The sequence below is a fragment of the Osmia bicornis genome, chromosome 12 (assembly GCF_907164935.1).
Source record: "Osmia bicornis bicornis chromosome 12, iOsmBic2.1, whole genome shotgun sequence".
Taxonomy (NCBI): Eukaryota; Metazoa; Arthropoda; class Insecta; order Hymenoptera; family Megachilidae; genus Osmia; species Osmia bicornis.
In genome coordinates, this window is record NC_060227.1 from 7,486,811 (window position 1) to 7,508,276 (window position 21,466).

Consider the following 21,466-nt stretch of genomic DNA (forward strand, 5'->3'; position numbering starts at 1 on the left):
GTGCCACCAGGTACCTATATAATAAACCGGCAGATAATGTCAGGGTGCGTGGCACCACGCTACCAAAGGCCCTTCGACTCCGCTCCGAGAGTCGAGAAACCGGCCGAGGAAGTTTCTTTTCTCCTTTCTTTTTTTACCCCGTCAAGGGGAGAGATCGCTTGTTTATCCTTCTTCCCACATCGCATGTAGGTGGACCTATTCATCCTTCTTTCTCACCGTTTCCTAAACGGCCCCTTCTACTCGCATTCGATCGATCGTTGACTTTTTCCTCTAATTCCCTTCCCAGGAATCGATCTTCCTCCCCATAATAGTTCCGTTCGTGGGACCATGCTCGTTTGTTCTCGCGAAACAGCCTTTTTTCAAGGGTTGAAGAAGAAAAAAATTCGAAAAATATCTATCCTCTGTTTGGTCCATAGTATACGAATATAGAAGAGACACGTTCATCCCTTTCCATTTCCTGCTGTTTACTCTTCGCAGGCTTCTCGATGATTAAATTCATTTATCCACCGGGTAAACCGAAATCACAGGGGTTCGAAAGGGCACGAGAAGTCGGAAGGTTAAATTCGCCCCCATCCTGAGCGAACGAGCTAATAGGACTAAACAGAGTCGATAATCATCCCTCCACGCCCGTCGTTCGGGATCCACTCTCTTCGCCAGATTAATTATCTAATGTGGCTGCAACATCTGTCATCGCTTTATCGTGGTGGGTGCAGCTTCATTCAAGCTGCACCCACCCTTCTTACGTTCTCTCATTTTTTTTTTCGTTCTTCTTTGCCAAGATTATTTAAGTGTAAATTATTGCACGCGAATGCAAGTCTTAATTATCGTAACGTACCGATCGCGACTCTCTCCTATCTTATCAAGGTTTTCATTTTTAATTAATCGTCATTAAACTTGATTATCTGAAGTCAGTTTCACCGATGCCTTCTTTAGCCGGTTATTTGTCAGCTGAGACAGAGTTCGTTTAATCAAGATGTTAACGGATATGAAAAATAACTCTTTTTGGTTAAAAATTGTTCAAATATTGTAGTTTCAATGATTGCCACGGTGAGCCGATTAATCGGCAAGCTGACCATCCACGATTCTATCTGGTGGCAATAAATTTCAGCGAACGTTCGTACCCCGCATGCGATTTGTAAGACAGCCACGCGAGCACGTGTTAAGAACGTTAACAGTTTATTTTCGGTCCGGCCTGCACGCATAGTTCGTTGACGACGCCTAATATATCCGATGCGTCGTCGAACGTCGGCGCCCGCATAAGCAACCGTGGCACGCGTCACGACGCCTCACCTCATCGCCGATAAACAAGGCGTTGTAGACGAAAACTAACGGGATTTAAAAAGCAATCTATCTTCGATCTCCTCGTATCTTCTATACTTCTGGAATTTGAACAAATTTCTTTCTTCGATCATTCTTCTATTGTACTATATGTTATTATAATACTGTTTAAACGATGAATTTACATGAGGAGGGGAACTGGGTAATAAGAATCGCGACTTAGAAGGCAAACGCTGTCGCTGCTAGGCCTACTTCATTGCGGTAACGGAAGTCTCTTGGCCAATCAATCCGTCGATTCTTGGTCAACGGGTCAGTCGGATCAAAGTGGAAGAGAAAATTAATGTCGTTCACCGGTGTGAAATATCGTTAGCCGGTCTGCTAGAATCCTCCGATACAGTCACGATAAACTTATCGTCGGGTTTATTACTCGCTTTTTCCGATTCGCTCGTTTCTTATTAAAGGTTAGACTAGCGAGGCAACCGAGACATTGCGTACCGGCATCGGCGTGTCTCTATTACCGGAATCTAAGTAACGAGGTATTTTCTCATATTATATGGCATGCGCGCATCTCGTATTATATGCGGGACCAACAACAAGCCTCGTTGTTTAGAGCTAACTGTACCGTCTCGTTCGCTTTACAATTCACTAGCTACGTTTCTCAGACTCGAATGCGATCCGTGTGATCCGTGGAATAAAATGCTAGTAGAGTAACCAATAATATCTCGATCTTCTGGTACCACGATACCAGTTCCATTCATAAACCTTCGAAGCTACCTACAACGAGTATTAAACGATCTACTCGCGGATTGCCCTGAGGTTCGGCGATAAAAGCCGGTAGATCAGTGATCTAATATAAGCTACTCGAGTCTGCGAGTGGTTGGTAGGTGGATAGTGGTTGTTATAGGTTAGCGGGCAGGCAAGCAGGCAAGCGGGCAGACGAACAGACAAGCAAGCAAGTAAGCAAGCAGGCAGGCAGGCAAGTAGGCAGGTGCAACGCTGATGTTGCCTGAGGACTGAAACAGCTGTCGTCTTGCCCTGCCCTACTGCAGGCGCACGCGCCAACCGCATCCACATTTACATTACGTTGCGTTACCTTTCTCCCCGTTTCTCCTTCGCTTTTAATCGCTATCTCCTCTCTGTAACGGTCAACGATCCCTCGCGCGCAGATGAAAATGTCCCCTGGAAACGGGCCAATGACAGGCATGATCGACGCTCGTTCGTTCAGCAGCTAACAACCCGTTGATGCACTTGTCGCGATGTCACGTGGACGAGGGACAAAAAAATTGATTGCCATACCGAAATAATTCTGTTTAAGGAAAGCGAAAGTAAGTCGGCCTTTTGATGTTGGAATCTCGTGCTGACATGTATACTCGTTTTTCTCTCGTTTCTTTTTCTTTTATACCCGACTCATTTTTTATTTTCAGGCGAGAATTTAAATGCTTTACGAAATTAAGCGATTGATGCTTTAATGTGTCTCGCGACAGATGTACGTTTCTACTTCGCCGGTGAACGTATTGAAATGTTGGTCGTCGCAGTAGAAACAGCTACGTCTAGTAAGACACCCGGCAATATCGACTATTAACTTGCCATTTTACAATCTATTAATAGGGTAACGTGTACAGTTGTTCATCCCTGTACAATGATTCACCCCTTTCCTAAAATGGTAGGAAATATAATATGATACATTTTCTAATACATTGGACGAATGTCCTCGCTTATGTACACCAGCTCCAATAAAGATGTTTACGTGTCTATTAGTCGCTATCACTTCCTTGGCTGTTTATTACTACTTCGGTTCTTCGATAGAGCCGAGGAAGGACATTTTATCGTTTCTGTGCGCTCGTAAAAGGGGACGATTAACTTCGATTTCAAACGTACACTCTGTCGACTTTATTGACATTATTTTAACAAGTAATTCACTTGTTCGCCATCACCTGTTACTTTATCGGCCAGGGAAATCCCATGGAAATGATTCATTGGTCACAGAGAATTCCATGGCGCCCAATGTGCGCCATGGGAGACGAGGGTGCTCGTTGAAAGGCAGACCCTTTCAAGGACTTTTCGGCAAAAGTATTTAGGGGCGTTGATGCTTACGAGGCACGCCATTGGTTGCAATTTCAAATCATTCTTAAGCTATTCTCCTTTTGCTTTTAACAGTGCACATGAAAAAGTGTCTTATCTGCTGTGTTTTTTTACATTTTTCACGTTCAGAATATTCACTCGAAAGACGCATATTATCAACGATGCGATGACAAATATGTTCAACTTCGTTTCGCATAGAATTTGCATGGATTAGAGAATCAATAGATGAATTCGTTTCCGTGAGAGTTTCCTTGTTCCTTTATTTTTTTCATTATTTTTCCTTGAATCGTATTCTATTCAAATGAAATTTTCTTCGGATGATCGGACGTTCGAATGGTTTAGTAATATCTTTCAAGGGAAAGACAGCTTGTTTCCCGGCTCGACAATGAAGAGCTGTCCGTAGAAGAAGAAGGGGCGAAAGGAAAAAGGGGAACGAACCGATACCGGTGGTTTATCGCTATCGGAAGCGTCTTTTCTGCGTCGTTCCTCCGCGGCCATCTTCGAGCTCGTAGCTGCGAATAGAAACTTGTTATTACCTATCTAACGAATAGATTTCACTTATTACAATACGTCGTAGAATTTTGAAAATTTTTCTATATACATTATCGCGAAGAAGATGTTGAATCGAAGATAGATCGTAGAATGAAGCGAACAGTTTCGAGTTTTATTAATCTGAAGGAAAGTCGAGGGAAATCGAAACGCGAATTTTCGCAATCGCGCGCAATGAATAATGGCTGATGAACGGCCCTGCATCTTATTGGCCACGCCAATCGTTAACTAACGCGAATCTAACCGTGTTCTATTCCTTCTACTTTCACTCGTGCCACGTGATATCTCTGTTTTCTTTTTTCACCGTGTAAGGGAACGGCTCGTCCTTTTTCTAGAGCTGATTTCTAGCCATTCCTCTTCTGCTAAATTAGACTACACTTTGCAATAATTCGTTCGAATAATCCTTCAGCAATACTGTAATGTTTTAAACAAAACTTGCAGTCTAGAGAAAATAATATACATTATACTTCTTCAACATTATCTTACGAGTAACGTCAGTTAACAAGTACAGCGCTGATAAACAGCGTCGATTGAAGCGTTCGAATGGCGATGCCGGTCGTAGGATTTTTGCACACGTCCCGTTTGAACTGTTCGCTTTATTTTGTTCAGCCAAAATACTTGAAAGCAAATGATGAAATCTCGACAATTAAAACGAAGAAGCAAGGTGTTTCGTAGGGACGAGCAAAAAGCTTCGATTCCGCGGACGGAAAATCGCGAGGAGAGAAATAAAGAAGCGGAGAAACACGGTGGTTTACGCCCACGCGCGTAAGCGAGCAACCGTATTTACATAACAGTCGGTGGATCTCGTAACCGAACGCGTTCGCGTGTGCGTTCGCCTGTATTCGTGGTCTTCATAACAGACGATGCTCGACTCGCGTCGAGGAAAGTCTCTTGCGCGATCGCTTGCTTTTATGGAACAATCGAAAGGGTAGTCGTATCCAAAAGATACCCGAGTAGAACGAATCAATCGTTTCTCTTATCGTACATCCCTTAAAAAAAGTTTGCGTCGCTTTCAACTGGGTTTCGCGTATCACGAGTCTCACGCTTTTCAATTAATTTCAATTCACCAAGAGACGGCGGAAGAAGAAAACTTTTTCCACGAGAAGTTTTCGACTTTATCGTGCAAAATATAACCGCAACGACCGTGTGGCGTGTGAGCTTGAACTTGAGATCGTTATACTTAAATGCACATGGTAGCTACGCCTAAATACCTAAATACTCTTACCTATATGACGCAGTGGCTTATGCGTTTGTTGCACGAACATTTATACATATATACGCGTGTATATAATGCAGCCGACCAAACGGATCCATTGATCCAAGCAACAATTGACTTGGTTAAACGATACCTATCGACGACTCAGTAACCAGAATCGTCGGGAGAGAAATGCTCGGTACGAGAAGGCCAAGAAAAAAAATAAGGAAAAAAAAGATAAGTTACAAAGATACGTATGCAAAAGAGGTATAAATTAACTGAGATAAGATAACAACATTTAAAAATGAAGGCAGCTAGTCGACTGTGTACGAAGTATTCGAGACTGCGAATAGTTCGAAGAAAGAATTTCGATATTTTTCAATGAAAGAAATAGAAATGAAACCGAAAGGCCCTCTTTCAAAATGTAAGATGTATCATTTTCAAGGTGCAATCCAATCCCCTTGTACGACGAAAAGTCAGTTAATAAACATTGCCTCGTCATCGAAGGTACCATTAAAAGGAATTACATGGAGCAGCTCGAAGAAAGTCATTTCTTCGACATGAAAGGGTGACTCAGGATGAGCAAGGCAGCTATCGTGGAAGGATATTAAACTGGAAAATGAAGTCGATAGGATAATTCATCGGGGCAACTGCGAACGTACAGGGGCGAGAAAGAACGTTTACACGTAAGATGGGAAAATAGAGGAAGGGTGAAATTGATTCTCGTGTGGCATCAATGGCCCGAAACAAATCGTCAAAGTGGCGATTTTATGTTGTGGCCGGGTATCGCGATGGCAACCAACCTGGTGGCCATGGTAACGTTGCTAGCTCATTCGGGCTTTAATTCACAAACGTAGAGACGGCTGGCTGGCTGGCTGGTTCTCCGTTTGCGAGATATTCCGCTTCGATGAAAGAGGTCGAAGGGCGAGAGGGAAGCCGGTGAAAAAGCACGAGCCACCGGCGAGAAAGAGGAGAAAGAGGTAACGGATTGAGGGTGGACGAGAGTTGGAAAGAGAAGGGAGAGGAAAAAACGGGAGCGAGCTACTACAACCCCACGTGTGTTTCTTCAAGGGTCGCTATGGTGACGCTTCGGTGTTCGTTATAGTAATGGGTTGGGAGTTGCGCCGCGCCGGGAGGCGCTCCACTCTCCCACGCTCGTCGGGGACACCTGCTTTAACGATTATCCGCTTGAAAAAGGGAGAGGAAAATGGGGAAAAATGGACGGGAGAAGGGTCGAGTTTATCATCTACCATCATCTCGAATTTGCGTAATTTTCCTTTTTTTCACGAACTCGACGATTCAGACTCGAAACATCTCGATTACATTTCAGGAACGAAGGAATGAGATTCGGTCGCAGCTGCTGAAAAATCTTGCGCAACAATTCCAAGTCACGTTGATTCCTTTTCTTTCCGCGATCGCGATAAACGCGGCGTACACGTGACGCGTTTGGACACAGGTTCTGATTACTCAGTTGTTCCGTCCATCTTTGACGTTTCAAGTTTTCTATTTATCACCTCGACACGTGATAGTGATTTTATTTTCATCGCGCCATCTTTTGCCCTATTTACATCTGCTTTGCTCCACATTCCAGCGTCGTTAGCTACGAGTAAATCGAGCGTCGGTATCGAGTAGGGAACATAGAAAATTCGTCGGGCATCTAACAACGGTTAATTGGTCGATGCTGTTAATAGTCGCGCAATTAACCGCGATAAGGAGGACGGCGTTAATGTTTTGTCCCGACATTTACTGCAGATACGTACATCGTTGCAAGAAAAACAGGAACCAAATAGCTGTGTACGGCAGCGATATATGTTCGCATAATGCCGGCCATTGGTTATATTTGGCATATCTAGAGCTGGAAACGAGTGACTCACTGTCTCCTATCTGCGGTGAACTCGTGAAAAAGAATTCGCCTGTTCTAGTAGAAAGTATTGCAAAAATAATATTGGAAAAACTAATTATAATCTGAATCGATCGCGAATTAAATTAAAATTAGACTTCTCTCCATGGTCCGCCGGTTTCGTATACGCATCATCGTTGAAGCACTCTGTAGAATGGCACATTATTCAGTCGCGACGCATCCCGCGTACCTCGGCAAATCATCGCCAACAGCAAAGAATCAAAATTTTCGTCATAATTCTCCGGATGGAAATCCGCGTTGCCCGCCGCGACAATCGTACGGTGATTTGCATTCAATGAAACGACGGTTGGCGAGCAAGGAAAAGATCGACCGTCGATTTCCAAGCAGACAGAAAAAGATGTCGTAGCGGGGTTGTGTAGAGGAAGGTAAACAATCAGTGACGTAGGGACCAGCCATGATATCGGGCAGAAGTTAGAGCATCCTCCTGACCTGAGGATCAATGAGTGATCGACATCGAGCATGGGCGATCCATATTCATGTAGATTCATGAGCCAGAGGAGGAACGACGAAGAAACTCGACGTCTCGACGCGTTAGCCTTCGAGAATTGGCTGGGTTATTTGCGTGAATGTAACGATGATGTTGCGACGCGTATACCGGGGGTCAGAGGTCGTTGCAAACAATCCTCCATGTGGGAACATACCGAGTTTCGAGCTCGTGTCAGAAACGACAGGCGTCATGGCCTCCCGGAAACCAGACCGCGATGCAAAGCTAGAGAGATAGTCGAAGAAGGAAACGAACGTGACAATTAAAGGGTTGAAAGAATACGGGACGCCAATTTCTTTTTTATTTTAACACTCGAGAATGAGCAGCGAAACGCTCTTCGATAAAAATCTCGATGAAACAGAATGAAATTCGAAGGGATGAAAGAATCTGAATAAATTGGAGATCGTTGAAAATATTATCCGACATAGAACCATGAAATATGTTATGTCTCTCTTTTTTATCTTCTGTTCGCGAACGCGTACGATGGATCCACAGAAATAAATAACGCTTAGGGATTAAGTGTATGCAAAGCAGACGATTACCACGCCGATAGCCAGTCGCAGGCCAGTACACCGGACGTTCCGTCTGTAAATTTATGTTAATCAAGATGTATCAGTAGTTCTGGAAGCTCATACCGACCGACACCGGTATACTTTACCGATGATACGGAGACCTGTTAACACGGCCTGAATAAATAAATCCTTCTCGAACGAATTTTCTTGGTGAAACGATTATAATAAAAAAAAAGCTACTATCATCCGAAGAAGCAGAGATCGTTTTCTCACATTCGAAGCGGACGATAAGGCACCCCAGTTTCCCATGAGATCCCCATGGACCATGGACGCGACCTTCTTCCGGCTAGAAAGAGTTCCTACAGCCTGAAAAAGGTCGAGGGACATCCCGATGATTCTCGAGGGTTGGCGATATTCTAATTTCGAGATCGACTGACCTATGCGAATGGTCAGTCGTTCTAGATTCCCATGGATTTCAGCTACCTGGATGGTAGCCGATTTCTGTTTCGACCCGCTGGAAAAAAGGACGCGCGGTCATCGAATTTTACCTGGACACCCCGTGCTCGCCATTTCACCACCCCGGATAGATACAACGCGTTCGAAACCTATTTAAATCAGGTCGAAAAAATCCGTTAGACATAGGTGACCGTCCTCGTGTCCGGCACGATATCCTTGGACGATGGGAAAGAGGAAAGGCAACCGCTAATATGGCAGACCGTTAAGGGATGCGGGGTGTCCTTTGCACCTGGACAAACGCTCTATATCAGTGTCGTTGTCTTCCGCTTTTTCTCTCGTTTCAATTTTTTTTTTTTTCGCCTATGCCGTCGTCGTTGGGTCATTTCGTTAACTGGAGCAACGGTCTTAAGAATTTGAAATTTCATCCCCACCACGGGGTGGAGCGTGATGGCGGTTTGTTTGATATTCTAGCTGGTCAGAATCGTCGACCGTTGAATTTTCTATGGGGGTTGCTTTGCCACTGGCTCGATTTTATATGGAGCAACGGACAGAGCGTGGATTTACGGCCTGATTGATCGAGCTTTGCTTTCTTCCGTTGGAAGTTTCGCTTTCAACCCTTTCAGGGTTGTTTGGTTTTGCGTTTGAAGGTATTTAAGGGACGTATGTAAATTCCAGAGCGAGGATTCCTGGAAATTTCCATGATTTATAGACGTTTTATTATTGCATTCGAAAGGTGAGTCTTAGAAAAGAGATATAATAACGTTTTTCCACCTGTTCCGTGCCGCGAACCTTGAAATTTAATCAGCCACGTTGGTTAAAGTTTATCACCTGTTATCGGGACCACTGTACCGTCATATTCTTTACATTATTCAATAGATATACTCAGAGGTATAGTTCTCGAGAATTATTGCTGAACTCATCGAATGCCACGAGTATTGTCGTCCTAAAGACACGATATCTCGTCACGAATATACGCTTTGAATATTCACTTTGTTGATAAAACGAAAAGGAAGATCGGTGCAACGCGGTAGATAAACGTTTTACGAAAATCACGATGCGCGTTGGAGGACATAAAGGTTCCAAGGAAACGGATATAAAAGCCGCAATCTTCTGGAAAGAGGGAACGACGAACCTTTTTATCTTTATTCATTTATTACGACCCGATTGAGGATTTCTTTGTTATTTCGACACAGTAATTCTAGACATTAAAGGGTAAACAAGATTAAGCACCCCAATTCATTAACAATATCCATCCCCTTCAAGATCGTCAAATTAGTCAGCGAGAAATTGTTTTTAGAATCAGCGGTCGTTGATCAACCCCCTGTCACCGAGAACACCCTGTTGATCCGATTGATCGTTTTAGCCAACGGTCACCTCGTGCCGTGCCCGTTGTCCATCTTCTTCTTTCCTCGAAAACGGTTTCAAGCAACTGGACACACCGACACCCTACTCCCTTCCACGTAGAATCCTCCAATCGGAACGTTCGAGAAGAACAGACGTTTTATCAGCGGTATTTTCTAACACCCCGTCGAGGAAAGGGTACGCGCGAAACGTGGACATTTAAACGAGCCCCCTAAAAGGGTTATCTACCTGCGTGACCCGCACCGTTTCACCCTTGGGTCCATTCTGACCTGCGAACCTGACGGTTCCCCTTCGACTGGCCCATTCGAATCCGATCCCTCGGGAAACAGGTTTTTCCACACGCATGCTCTCGATCGAACAGGTAGTGGACGATGTCAGTGTCCCCCAGGAGTGTGCAGGTATATGATCCTCTGACCCCTGCGTCCTGCTCCACTTCTTATTTATTTCCGGTTCTCTCCGCTCTGTGGACGAACGTAGTTTCTTTTCTTAGGATGTGATTTTTCTAGAAATTGCAGCATCTTGGGGTTCGCAATGAAAGACGGTTGATTAGAGCGATTCATGGTATTTAATTTTTATTTATTCTATATTTATCTTAAATTTTAAATTTCAACGCGTTAGTAAAAGAAAAGGGTATTGATAATAATGTAAGGTTAATGAATTGTTAGTGACATTGGGAACTAGAGCAATTTCGCGTATGAATCTAGGGACTTCTAGAGATGAGCTCTGGAGATCGCCGGATGCTCCGCAGACGTGATCCACCCGGCTTGCTATTGGTCTCTGGACCAGAACCAATCCGAAAGGGGATCTCCCCTCTCCTAGAATGGTCCAGCCTCTCGTGTATTTATCAGAATGACTCCTTATCGTCTCTTCTTCGTAGGAATTCGATTCGCTTCGGGGATAATGTTAAAGAAAAGAGAATTATTATACGCGTACGTTGATTGGAAAAACGAGCACACGTTTTGCATACGGTGTCTTTTTGTCGCATAATCGTTGCGCAAGCGACCTGCGAGCGCGAGTTATCGTTGCGACGATAAAATGAACGCGGCGAACTTGTTCGATACCGATTTCCGACCGGTTTCTTGGTGAATAGTTCAGAGTAGAAAAAAATTTGTGTTCTAAGCATCGACCACGTTCAAATTTAGTGATGGAATCAAGTTCAATATAATAATTTAATTATTGTTATTTAAACTAGTGGATTCAAATTTAGTCAATGTTTTTAAGCCGATCGCTAATTAAAACACCGGTACGAGTGGAACGCCTGTTTCGTTTGTACGTAATTAATTAATTAACGAAACGTTTGATAATCGTGTCTCGCTCGCGTCGACTACGCGTGCTTTCTACGAGCAAAACGTAGGAAATACCTAATGAAAATACTAAGAGAAAGTAGTTGATTTTCGTCATTGAAACTACTACTTGTGAAATTTTCTTTCTCGAGATTTATCGCATCCCGATAATCAATATTGTAAAACGTTTTTAAATAATTACGAATATCAAAGTCCTAATAATATCTCCATAAATATTAACAGCTCAATTATATCGATCTTCGATGCAAACGTTAAGATGTCCCTATCCGATTCCTTGAAATGAATAATTTCTTAACTGAATAATTAATTACATTTCATTACCGATGTCCTTCTAAGGAGACGGTTGTAAAATTCCGGTTCGCAAATTCGTTAATTCAAATTTTAAAAAAAGAAAGAAAGAATGGGAAGAGGAGGGGTTGGTTTAACCCTTCCACGAATGGTCTGGAAGGAAAACTCGAGCATCAGCCCGAATAGAAAACTGGAGCACGAGCAAAAGGGTGGTCCTGCGTGTTCCGTAGTGGGGGAAGGGTTCCTCGCGGACTTGCTTCGTTCTCCACATATCGTGTTCACCTTCGGCTCCTCCATGACGATCGTTCAATCGAATTTCCGTGTTCAGTGTTCAGATCGTTTCTGGACTCGGTCCAATCTCTGTCGCAATTAACGTAAAACGGTCGGCAAGACTCCTCGGTCATAGCTTCTCATAAATTCAACCCGACTGTTTCTCCCACCCTGTTCGCCTCCATCGTTTCTGTTCGCGTGGAACGTGTCGTAGAATGAATTTCGAATCGGTTCGCACGGCCGCTGCGTAATTGATCGATCGGCACCGCGAACAGTTTGATCGATAGACAGAAGACGATCGGCGTATGAGAGGTCGCGGGAGAAGACTCGGCCCTGGTGCGAGAGCAAAGAGGTTACCTCGTCCACGGCAAGACAAATCGACGAAATGGGTGAGTCTTGCTTCATTTTTATTACGTAATTAAGTTTTTCAATATGTGCGATATCTCTAAAGATTCTCGTGCGACTGTTAAAGCGAATAGAAGGTGTGAAAAAATTACGCAATACGAGAAACATTGTACGGTTATGATAACAACAAACGCATCGGGTAATCTGTGCGTCTTCTCGCAACACGTCTCTCGATAAAGATAACGTTTGAAAAGTTCGTTGTCAAGGTTTGAAGATCAATAGAAGATGTAAAAACACGAAGCAATAAGATGTCGATACGCGAGTGACTATCGATAGAGCTCGGTATGTTTCCTAGAAAATGTACATCGGTGTACATTTAATCATCAATGATGCACTAGTGGAATTGGTAGAACTATTTTATTGTACCTTCAGAATTTACGTACGTTCGTAGATAAGAGTGCGAGATTAGAAGTCGGACCTTAAAAGAGTTTGATATTCGTGGAAGGAATTAGCAGAAAACAATTTCGCCACAATTTTCTCGAAGAAATAGATTCAGGAACACGTGCACGCTATACTAAAGTCACGTGTCGGCATTACACTTTTATCGTCACTATTTACCTGTGCTCTCGAATGATCAGAGAAAGAAAAAAAAAAAAAGATTCGAACCTAGCCAAGGTGCCGTGTGTTTATATCCACTCCTTGTTGATCGTTTACGGAGATACTCGTAAATGCGACTGATAACCGAGTTGCACGATATCAATCGACAATTTCCATGGTCTTTTCCTCGAACCGTGCTACGCGATCGATCGATAAATAATTTCCCGGTAAACATCGAGACTAGGCTTGCATTAGAACCTTGACATTGGACGGTCTTAAATAATATCTGCATTTCATCCCCAACGGGAAGGCCCGATCGTAAATCATCGTTCGATGACGAATATCGAAGCGACGTTCGAAAAGACGAAAATAACAAGGCTGGTAGTGAATTTTGAAGGTGAATCGTGGCCCATAGGTGACACGAAGAAGACTCAGGATCCAGGCATGAGTCACGAGGAGGCCCCTTCTGTCAACGCGTGCCTCGATATGCGTGCGGACACGCATTCACTCCGGAAAGCACGTGATTCATCGGGCGCACAATCGGCCAATCTGCATTAACAACGTGCCTCGTGATTCCGAATCCGCTTTTCCAATCCCCTTGTGCCCTTCGTTCCTTGCCGTTTTCTCGTTACGTGCTCTCCTCCATCCAGGTATACCCATATTGTGTAAAGGCGTCCCGTTACGCGCGGATTACCGTCGCGCCCGTGGAAATGTAAAGGAACACCGTAGGTAAACGATATTCATGGTTCGAGGGTAATTGAGGTAGTTCTTGTTTCGGTTGTTCGCGTACGGATTCAATCGGAACAGTTGTTGTATCATGAACATCCTGTGTACGATTCTTACGAATGCAATAACACGCGTGTAGGATGTAACGTGGATAAAAAACACGGCTAGTTTACAGATGATACGAAAGTATAAAGTTACGCAGATTACACGTGCCACACGATTCATAATCCCTGACCTCTCTTCTTGTATCGCCATTACCTCCCGCATCCAAAACATCCTCTCGTTATCAGCCAGAGTATCGTTTAACCCTCGGACCGGGTGGCGGACCATGGAGAGAGTCCCGATTTTCTAAACTTCGCACGGTTCCTCTAAAAAAATTATTCTTCCACTGTGTTCAACTCTTCCAAATTATTCGTACAATTAATCCACGTTGCATAAATCATCAAAGCAACGAATTAAGATTGAATTCCCTTGTAAATTGATCAATTAAGGTATCATTATCGTGGCGCGAACAAATCTTGCAACGTTACGCTCGTTCTCTTCCTGCAACAATCTCGAGTGACTCGATGGGATCAGCATTCTCGAAGACATTCTACACAGCAAGATCGAGCGATAAGAAAAGGAACAATCGCGAGATGGGACGGCTGGTATCCTTGTCGACTGGCGACGTATATACACGTCTATGTCTATATAATTTCGATGTGTTATCACTTAATACGTAAGGGGGGAAGGGTACGCGTGTACACATCATCTCCGATGCAACTGGCACAGTGTCTCGTTGCCACGTGCTAAAATAACTCAGCAGTCGAGTCTGCATATGCTTACAGTCGGTATCAAAAGTATATCTCGCGGTATCAAAAGATACAGAGGACAACACAGAAGAGCGTTTAAGGCGCGTTCATAATAACAGATCCCATGAACCTTCGTGGCGGTCACGTAAACGCGGATACTGCTCGTATCTTCCGGGTGATCAGCCATTTCCATGGTGTCATCAACGAGATATCCCATGGCCATGAAGTTTCTTTATAGTCGAACGGCGTTTCCACCTAAAACTGGTAGTCCACAACAGCTGGACGGGGGAAAAAAAAGAGAAAAGAAAGAAATGGTGCACGTCATGTAACGTTCAGCAGTCTGAAGCTTTATGGGATTTATGGGGTTGGGTGTAGCAAGACTCGTTTAATAGCTCTAGTTCTCCTGCAAGATGACTGCCTCGCATGTAACCCCGTGCACTATTTCGAAAGAAGTCAGCCTTTTGTCCGTCAACGCTGCGCAACATTTTCTTTTCATCTCGGACCTGCTTCTCTTTTCTTTTTAAATTTCTTTATTTTTTCATTACATTCTCGGCCGTGGTCTAAAATGTTGTTAGGTGTAAATTCGAAGGTTGAAACGATTCCCTGACCGATGTTAATCGTAGCCTTTGCCCTGGAACCTGTTGAAAAGTCGCATCGTCAGGTATCTGTAGCTATTGGAATGTCACAGCTGGTGTCAGGAGCCGTGTTACAGGTAGGGTTACACGTGCTCGTTATTCGACTTCTGTTCACGGTATTCAGAAATCATCATTCGAAGAGTTTAATCACGGTTCGACTTAAAAAGAATCCTAATTTTAAAAAATGATTGCACAACTCATTGTATCTTCTGCAACGAGAAACTTTCATTTCTTCCAAATGGAATAAAAAAAAAAAAACGTTTCACCAATTGCAAGGAGTGATGCAGAGCACGAAGAACGTCTAATTGCAAAAACCATCGCTCTTCTGTAACGATAATTGCATAAGTTTTTCGATTTCCATTGGAACAGTTGAAAAAGGTTTACACGGTTTCCTTATGGCCTTCGTGGAACGCTATTTTCCATACGTTTTTCACCGTTATCGCCTTTCCCATCTAAATCCAACGGCTAATTCCTGACTTTCTGCATCAGAAGGTTTTCAGCATCTGATAGGTCGCGTACGTATCTTCGTTACCTATCGAAATGAACAATTATAGAAAGATTTCGTATGATCGCTGACAGCCCACGGAAATTCACCGCTATTTTTTTTTCGTAATATTTTACAAGTTTCGCCGAGAAACTTTAGCTAGCTTCCACTCTCCGCAAATTATTCCTCCCTCCACCCTCGGGATTCCGTCGAGATCGTTATCCGTAATAAAAATCCGCGAGCAAGATGAAATCGGTGAAAGCGAGCAACGAAGAGGGAAGTAGAGATTGTGGATTCGATATCACTTGAACGTAACATTTTTCATTTCTTTTTTTTTTCTTTTCTAATTCGACCACAGGAAAATGCGTTATGATTCAATCGAAGCGTATCGATAAAAGTCTGCGTAAAATCGATAGAAAATTCATAAACTACGAGATGAATCATCGAAGCGTTGAAGGCTCCGGATGATGGTTGCTAATGATCATTTCAACGTAACGAAGCGACATGAATTATTAAAGAGCACGGATTATTTATCTGTCTGGCTTTGCCGAAATGCTTCCCGATAGAACGAGACGAACCGTGTATCTTTAAAGGAACGAAACGCGTGTAGAACTTCGTGGCCGTCTCTCTTTTCCGCAATAACTAGCTCGCTCGCTCACGAAATTCATTTCACGGTTCTTAATTATTTTTAATTATCATTGACCAGGCCCGTTCGCTCTAACGATCCAACGTCGAACCATTCTTTTTCTCTGTTCGTTGCGGTAGCGTTACACGCGCCTAGAATCAAGCCAGACGTGCGAACCCGTGAAACGAGCCTCTGTCAACTGATCCAAGCTCGTAGAACAGGATCCAGGAAGTCTGTCTGGTGATGAAACGTGATTTTTTATTTAGCGGAGTTCCGTGGGTCAGGAAAGCGTTAAGTTTCTTATAAAACTAAGTTAGATGTTGAACCAGTGGAACGTTTGATTTGTCGAAGAATGGATTACATTTTAGTACCGATTGTGAGAGTTCCTTTTCCTGAAGGTATTAACGACGATCCTTGGCAGAGTTGTTTCAATTTTTCTATTTCCCAACTCGTCCTCGTATTATTCTCCCCTATAAATACCAAGAATCCGTCTGGACGGTACTTGGATTCCCAATCCTTATTAATTCCCATAAATTCCAATCGAAGTGGTCAATAACCAATTGCAAAACATTTGAAGGGAAGAAGTAAAACCTGATGGTTATTTGAAATGCAATTTTCACTAGTCTGAATCTCCGATCGATCGAGTTGTTTACTTCTCGGCCGTTACGCGTGGGCCACAACGACGTGGTTACTTAATTGGTTCAACACGGGAAATGCAGAAAATTGTCGGATTACGAAGGGGATAGGCGAATCGATGCGTGCTCGCGTTTTCGAAAGTGACTTTTCGAAATCGACTGCTCTAAGATCGGAGTTGAAGATCTGAATTCACTTCTTCGGGTATCGAGCAGGTCAGTGAACGTAATAACACGCACAGTGGGGCAATTAGATAAAATCACATTTTATTGAAATGATCTATCATTTCATTGAATTATGTATGAATCTCGTAACATTTCACAGGATAACAAAGTAATTGTACACCTGGAAGGTTTTAGTTTTAGAAATTGCATTTTCGAAGAAAAATCTGGAAGACTTAATTTCTCAGTCTTTCTCTATTCGGCAAAGGAACTCGTCGTGATTTATTTCCGCGGATGGTACGCCAACAACTCGCTCGTAATCCGCTCGCAACGGCCACGAATCCGCAATTGTCCAGGTCGGATTACGTAAAACTGGACGCGTTTATTGCACAGCGAACTTTTGCTAATTAGCGCGGGAGAAACCGGCGGTCAGCCAGCCGAGATAGACGCTCACACGATTCTATTTTGCCAGCGTGGTGTTGCGTAGGTGAGTGTGCGTTAGAACGCGAACGCGGATACGATGTTCGCTGGCATGGCGCCTTGTAATCCTTGCAAATTGCTTGCCTCTCGACAATCAGATTTTCCAAATTAATTTCCTAATCGTATCGCATACCTACACTTTGCAAAAATTAAATACAACTAATCGAACTGTATGTTGCTCCAGTTTATCCAATACTTTCTTTTTATTTCTATTTGTAAGACATACTAGATTTCCTCCAGATTTTTCTTTGGAAAATGAAAGTTTTTCTTTCGGAAAATTTCCTTAGAAAATGAAATTCGATTCGATCGAGAAGAAACAGGAAAAGCTCGGAAGACGAGGAAGTTACACTAACTCGTGTTCAAGCTGGTGAAGGCTCGCGTTATGCTTTCGATCGCGCGATAAGAGGGAATCACGTGCTCCAAAAAGAGACGAAGAAAGAGGAAATCCTCGGAGGCGAATCTCTTCCGCCTTCTTAAACATCCACCGACATAATTCATACGAAATCGAAATATCTTTTATTATTTTACGCTTTATGTGGAAAATAATTCATGGTTATAATCAATGTTATCTGAACAGGACTAATTAAAAATCCCCGTCATTTATAATTACCTCGAATATCCTAGTCTATAACTGTGTTATTATTTACCTCGAGCTGCTGCTCGAGACGAGTTAACTCCTGTTTTCTCACTTTTTCTTCATTATGCATATAGAAAGGAAATATTTTCCCTTTCGAGATCTGGTTAATTGACCGACAATCTCGACGCATCTCTTGCGTTTAGGTATTATTTCTCCTCTTGGAGAATACCTCTCGTAATTTCGAAAATTCATTTTTCTATGAAAAATTCGAGGTAGAATTTCCTTGATCGAATAAATCAGAGCGTTCGCGCGTCAATTAGAAGGGGAAGCGTCCGCGTTTTTCGGATTCGACCTCCTCGCTTCCGGTAAGGAAAAGAAAACGTGGCTCTGATTTATCCTCTAGCAGCCAGCTCATTTCACTCTCTCGACTTCTTTAAAGCGTTTTACATTCGGATTCTCGCTGCTCGTTAATCACAGCGGAAAGGCAACGCGCTTCGACTCGCCTTCATTACCTATCTACCTGTATACAAACGAAAAAACATTCTATTATATCGATAATCGTAAATAAAACTTTTCCATCGGAGAATTTACTTTTCCTTTTTTTAGATAAATAAAATTTCCAAGCTTTATTTATCCGAGAATCTGACGAATATTTTCCGGAAAAACTGGCAAACATGAATTGCAATTTAAAGTTGTAATTACATAGTAACCGTAGACTGATCGTGTTAGTCATTGCCTGTCGTTCCAGTAAGATTCACTCCATATCTGTCGACTCTGTTTCGCGATTTTCACAGTGAGTCAACTACGGCTGACGTTAAGCTTCATTTTATCTTGTTTCGCGTTTGCTCATTACGAGAAACAACCTGAAAATTCAGCGTTGAACGAGCTACGTTACCACGTGTCGTCGTCACCGGCGCGTATCCTCCAACTTGCTTAGATAACGCTGTAATCTTATTTGCTTCCCGGTTGATCCCCGACAGATTAAAGCGACCATGTTTCGCGGAAATCGGATGCTTCACTTGGGACCAAAATGAGAGATGAAACGCGTAATCACGATCAAGACTAATTCGGTAAAGGAAGTCTTACAGTCGTCCGTAATTTAAAGCGAAACACCTTTCAGTTTCAACTAAGAACTCGTCGTACTCGCGTTTCTCATCGCCGTTGAAAAGGAGCAATTTGTAAGCGTTTCGCAAGACGAGCCGGCAGAAAATGGGCTTTTAAGCGTCTCTGGTCCCACGCCATGAAGATCTGACACCGGACCCGCAAAACGGCCAACTTACCTACGTGATTACGCGCGTACGTGCGACGCGATGTGTCGAGCGGTAACACGCGTCCACACGCTCGACAATAGAACGTGCTACGTGTACTTCAGCCTTCCCTCTGACCGGCAAATTAACCGTGATCTCGTTCATTCCCTCTGCGAAAAATTAACGAAATTCCGACGTTTTTTTTCTTCAATTTATTTTTTCGACAACGAGACTCGAGCAACGAAATGAACTCTCTGTATCCGTGAGTTAGTTGAACACGTGTGCCTCTGGTCGTCGTCGTTGCACTTGACCTCTCATCTTTCGACGAGCCTTTCTGTCCCTGTTTGGGACACACTCTGGACTCTCCGGAACGGAGCAGGTTCCGGACAATGGCACCGGCGTTCAACACGTGCCGTTCGGCCACTCCGTACCGTTTTCCGTTGCCCGGTTCCTTCTTCTCCCGATCGTTTCCTCGTCCGCGACCAGAGAAGCGTCGTAGAAGGAAACGACGTATCGTGCATGGCAAGTTGATGAATCGAGAGGTAATCGAAGAGGAGATCGATAAATTCAAAAATGGAAGCCAGATTTCTCTCGAAAGCGAACGGGGAATACTAAGTAAACGGATCAAACCCAACCCCAATTTCTTTTCACCCCTTCGGTATCGAAATTTTGGAGAACCTTGTATCACTCGAACAACATCCCTGGTTAGTTAAAATGTTCCTCATTACTCGCCCTCCTGATCCCGTTAAACTGCGAGGCTAGGATTTACGTTTATGGTGTTACCTGCAACAGTAAAACCGTGTGGCCGGCGTTCAGTGTTGATTTGAAATCTCTTAGGCGACAGCTATTCGCACGCTAAGAAATCTTCCCAAGATATTCGTCGACCTGGATAGCTTAAGTTTTACAACTAGAAGCTTCTTTTTGTCTCTTCTATATTCCACGCGATTAAGTGGAATACAGATTTCCTACGATATCCCCGATTTACAGAAGGTTTTCGATCCTCGGCACGGTCGAAAAATCGTTCGAACCGGAAAGAGAGAAGAGTATTCTCGTTTCACACGAGCACATCGAACGAAAGGAGGCCAGCTTTCGACAATTTCGTAGCGTGCCCGTTGAATCGCAGCTGTTCCGTCGTACTTCGTCGTTTCTCCTCTTCTCACGAAGCTGACGAGAAGGAAATGATGCCCCTCGCATAACAAAACCGACGGTACCCGCTCTTCCAGCCGCTCTTTTCCTCGAGTTGTAACGTGTAACGCGTAACTTATTACGTAATGGCCGATCGCGTGGAGTCGCGTTCCGTTTCGACGTCGATGCCTCGACGTGTTTGTTCAGTTTCTATTAGAGAAATTCCACCTTATTCGTTCGCTTCCACGATACTTTATGATTCTGTTCCCTCTTTGAAACGATATCTGATAACATCGTCGAGTGATCCATATCAAAACATAGAAAGTTTTACACGATTCGATGGCTTCCATTTGTTTCTTCCTTGGAATAATTAATCGTTCAATTTACGGTAATTTTCATTAAACCTTAACGTGTCGGGATTTCGGAAACTGTGTACTCAGAAATCTTGCTCTCGATTGACGATGCGTTCCTTCTTCCCCGTCGTTTCTCGAAGAGACTCACGATGGAAGAAGGAAATGACAGCCCTTGCATAACAAAATGACGATACGTCAGAGAGTAGCACCGTTGCTTTCCTCCAGCGACGTGTGACACGCATTACGCGACAGATTCCTCGCACTCGCGCGCGTCTGGAAAAAGGATTCGAGAAGTGTTCAAAAGCGGGAACTCTTTAATTTTATAGAATTATACTTATTTTATCTCAGCTTTCTATGCCTATATTATTAGGGTAATGAACTATAAAATTAAATTCACCTTTTCGGTATGGTATGTTCCTTAGGAATTTGCTTACGATCGGAATTGTCGATCATTTCCAGACTAAACAAAAGACCAGCAGGAGTATAGATCTTTATTCGCAAATTCATGAAATACACGTTCGCACACATAGACAGACGAGCTTAACGCGCGCCGTTGCTATGGAAGAGGTATTTCAAAATTGCGCAAAACTCGTCTCGTGTGACAGCACAGAAACGGGACGCTCGTTATTGACTCATCGATCAGATCCAATTGGCTTAAGACTCTCCACCAATCTTTCCGTTAAATATTTCAATCGATTCTTGTACAGTCAGCCATCGATAACAGGTAATTATCTCGATGTGCATTTTACTGAAAATTCAACGAGGAACAGTCGAATTAACTTTTGTAAAAATTTGTATAATCGTACGATTAAATGAGTTATTTGATCATTCTGATATACTTCTGACTGTCAGAATCCAGTGACAATCTACCGAGATATCTAGAAGGATCGTTTTCAAGGCTCGAAAAGTCTCGCATCGCCGATTGATTTCGCCCCGTCTGCGGAATAAGAGAAACGCGACGTTCCTGAAGACGGTGCCCGCAAAAT

At 43.4% G+C, this 21,466-nt stretch overlaps 1 protein-coding gene across 2 annotated transcripts in view; it reads left to right on the forward strand.

Annotated features, from left to right (window-relative positions):
• Window positions 1-10,877: 10,877 nt before the first annotated feature.
• Window positions 10,878-21,466, forward strand: part of LOC114878021 (ras-responsive element-binding protein 1-like) — a 37,698-nt gene continuing 27,109 nt past the window's right edge. The window contains exon 1 of one of the 2 annotated variants that reach the window (XM_029191344.2): window positions 10,878-12,090. In XM_029191344.2, coding sequence (XP_029047177.2) covers window positions 12,087-12,090 — 4 coding nt within the window. In that variant the 5' untranslated portion in view covers window positions 10,878-12,086. The remainder of the gene's footprint in view (window positions 12,091-21,466) is intronic. The other variant, XM_029191343.2, reaches the window with a different exon arrangement.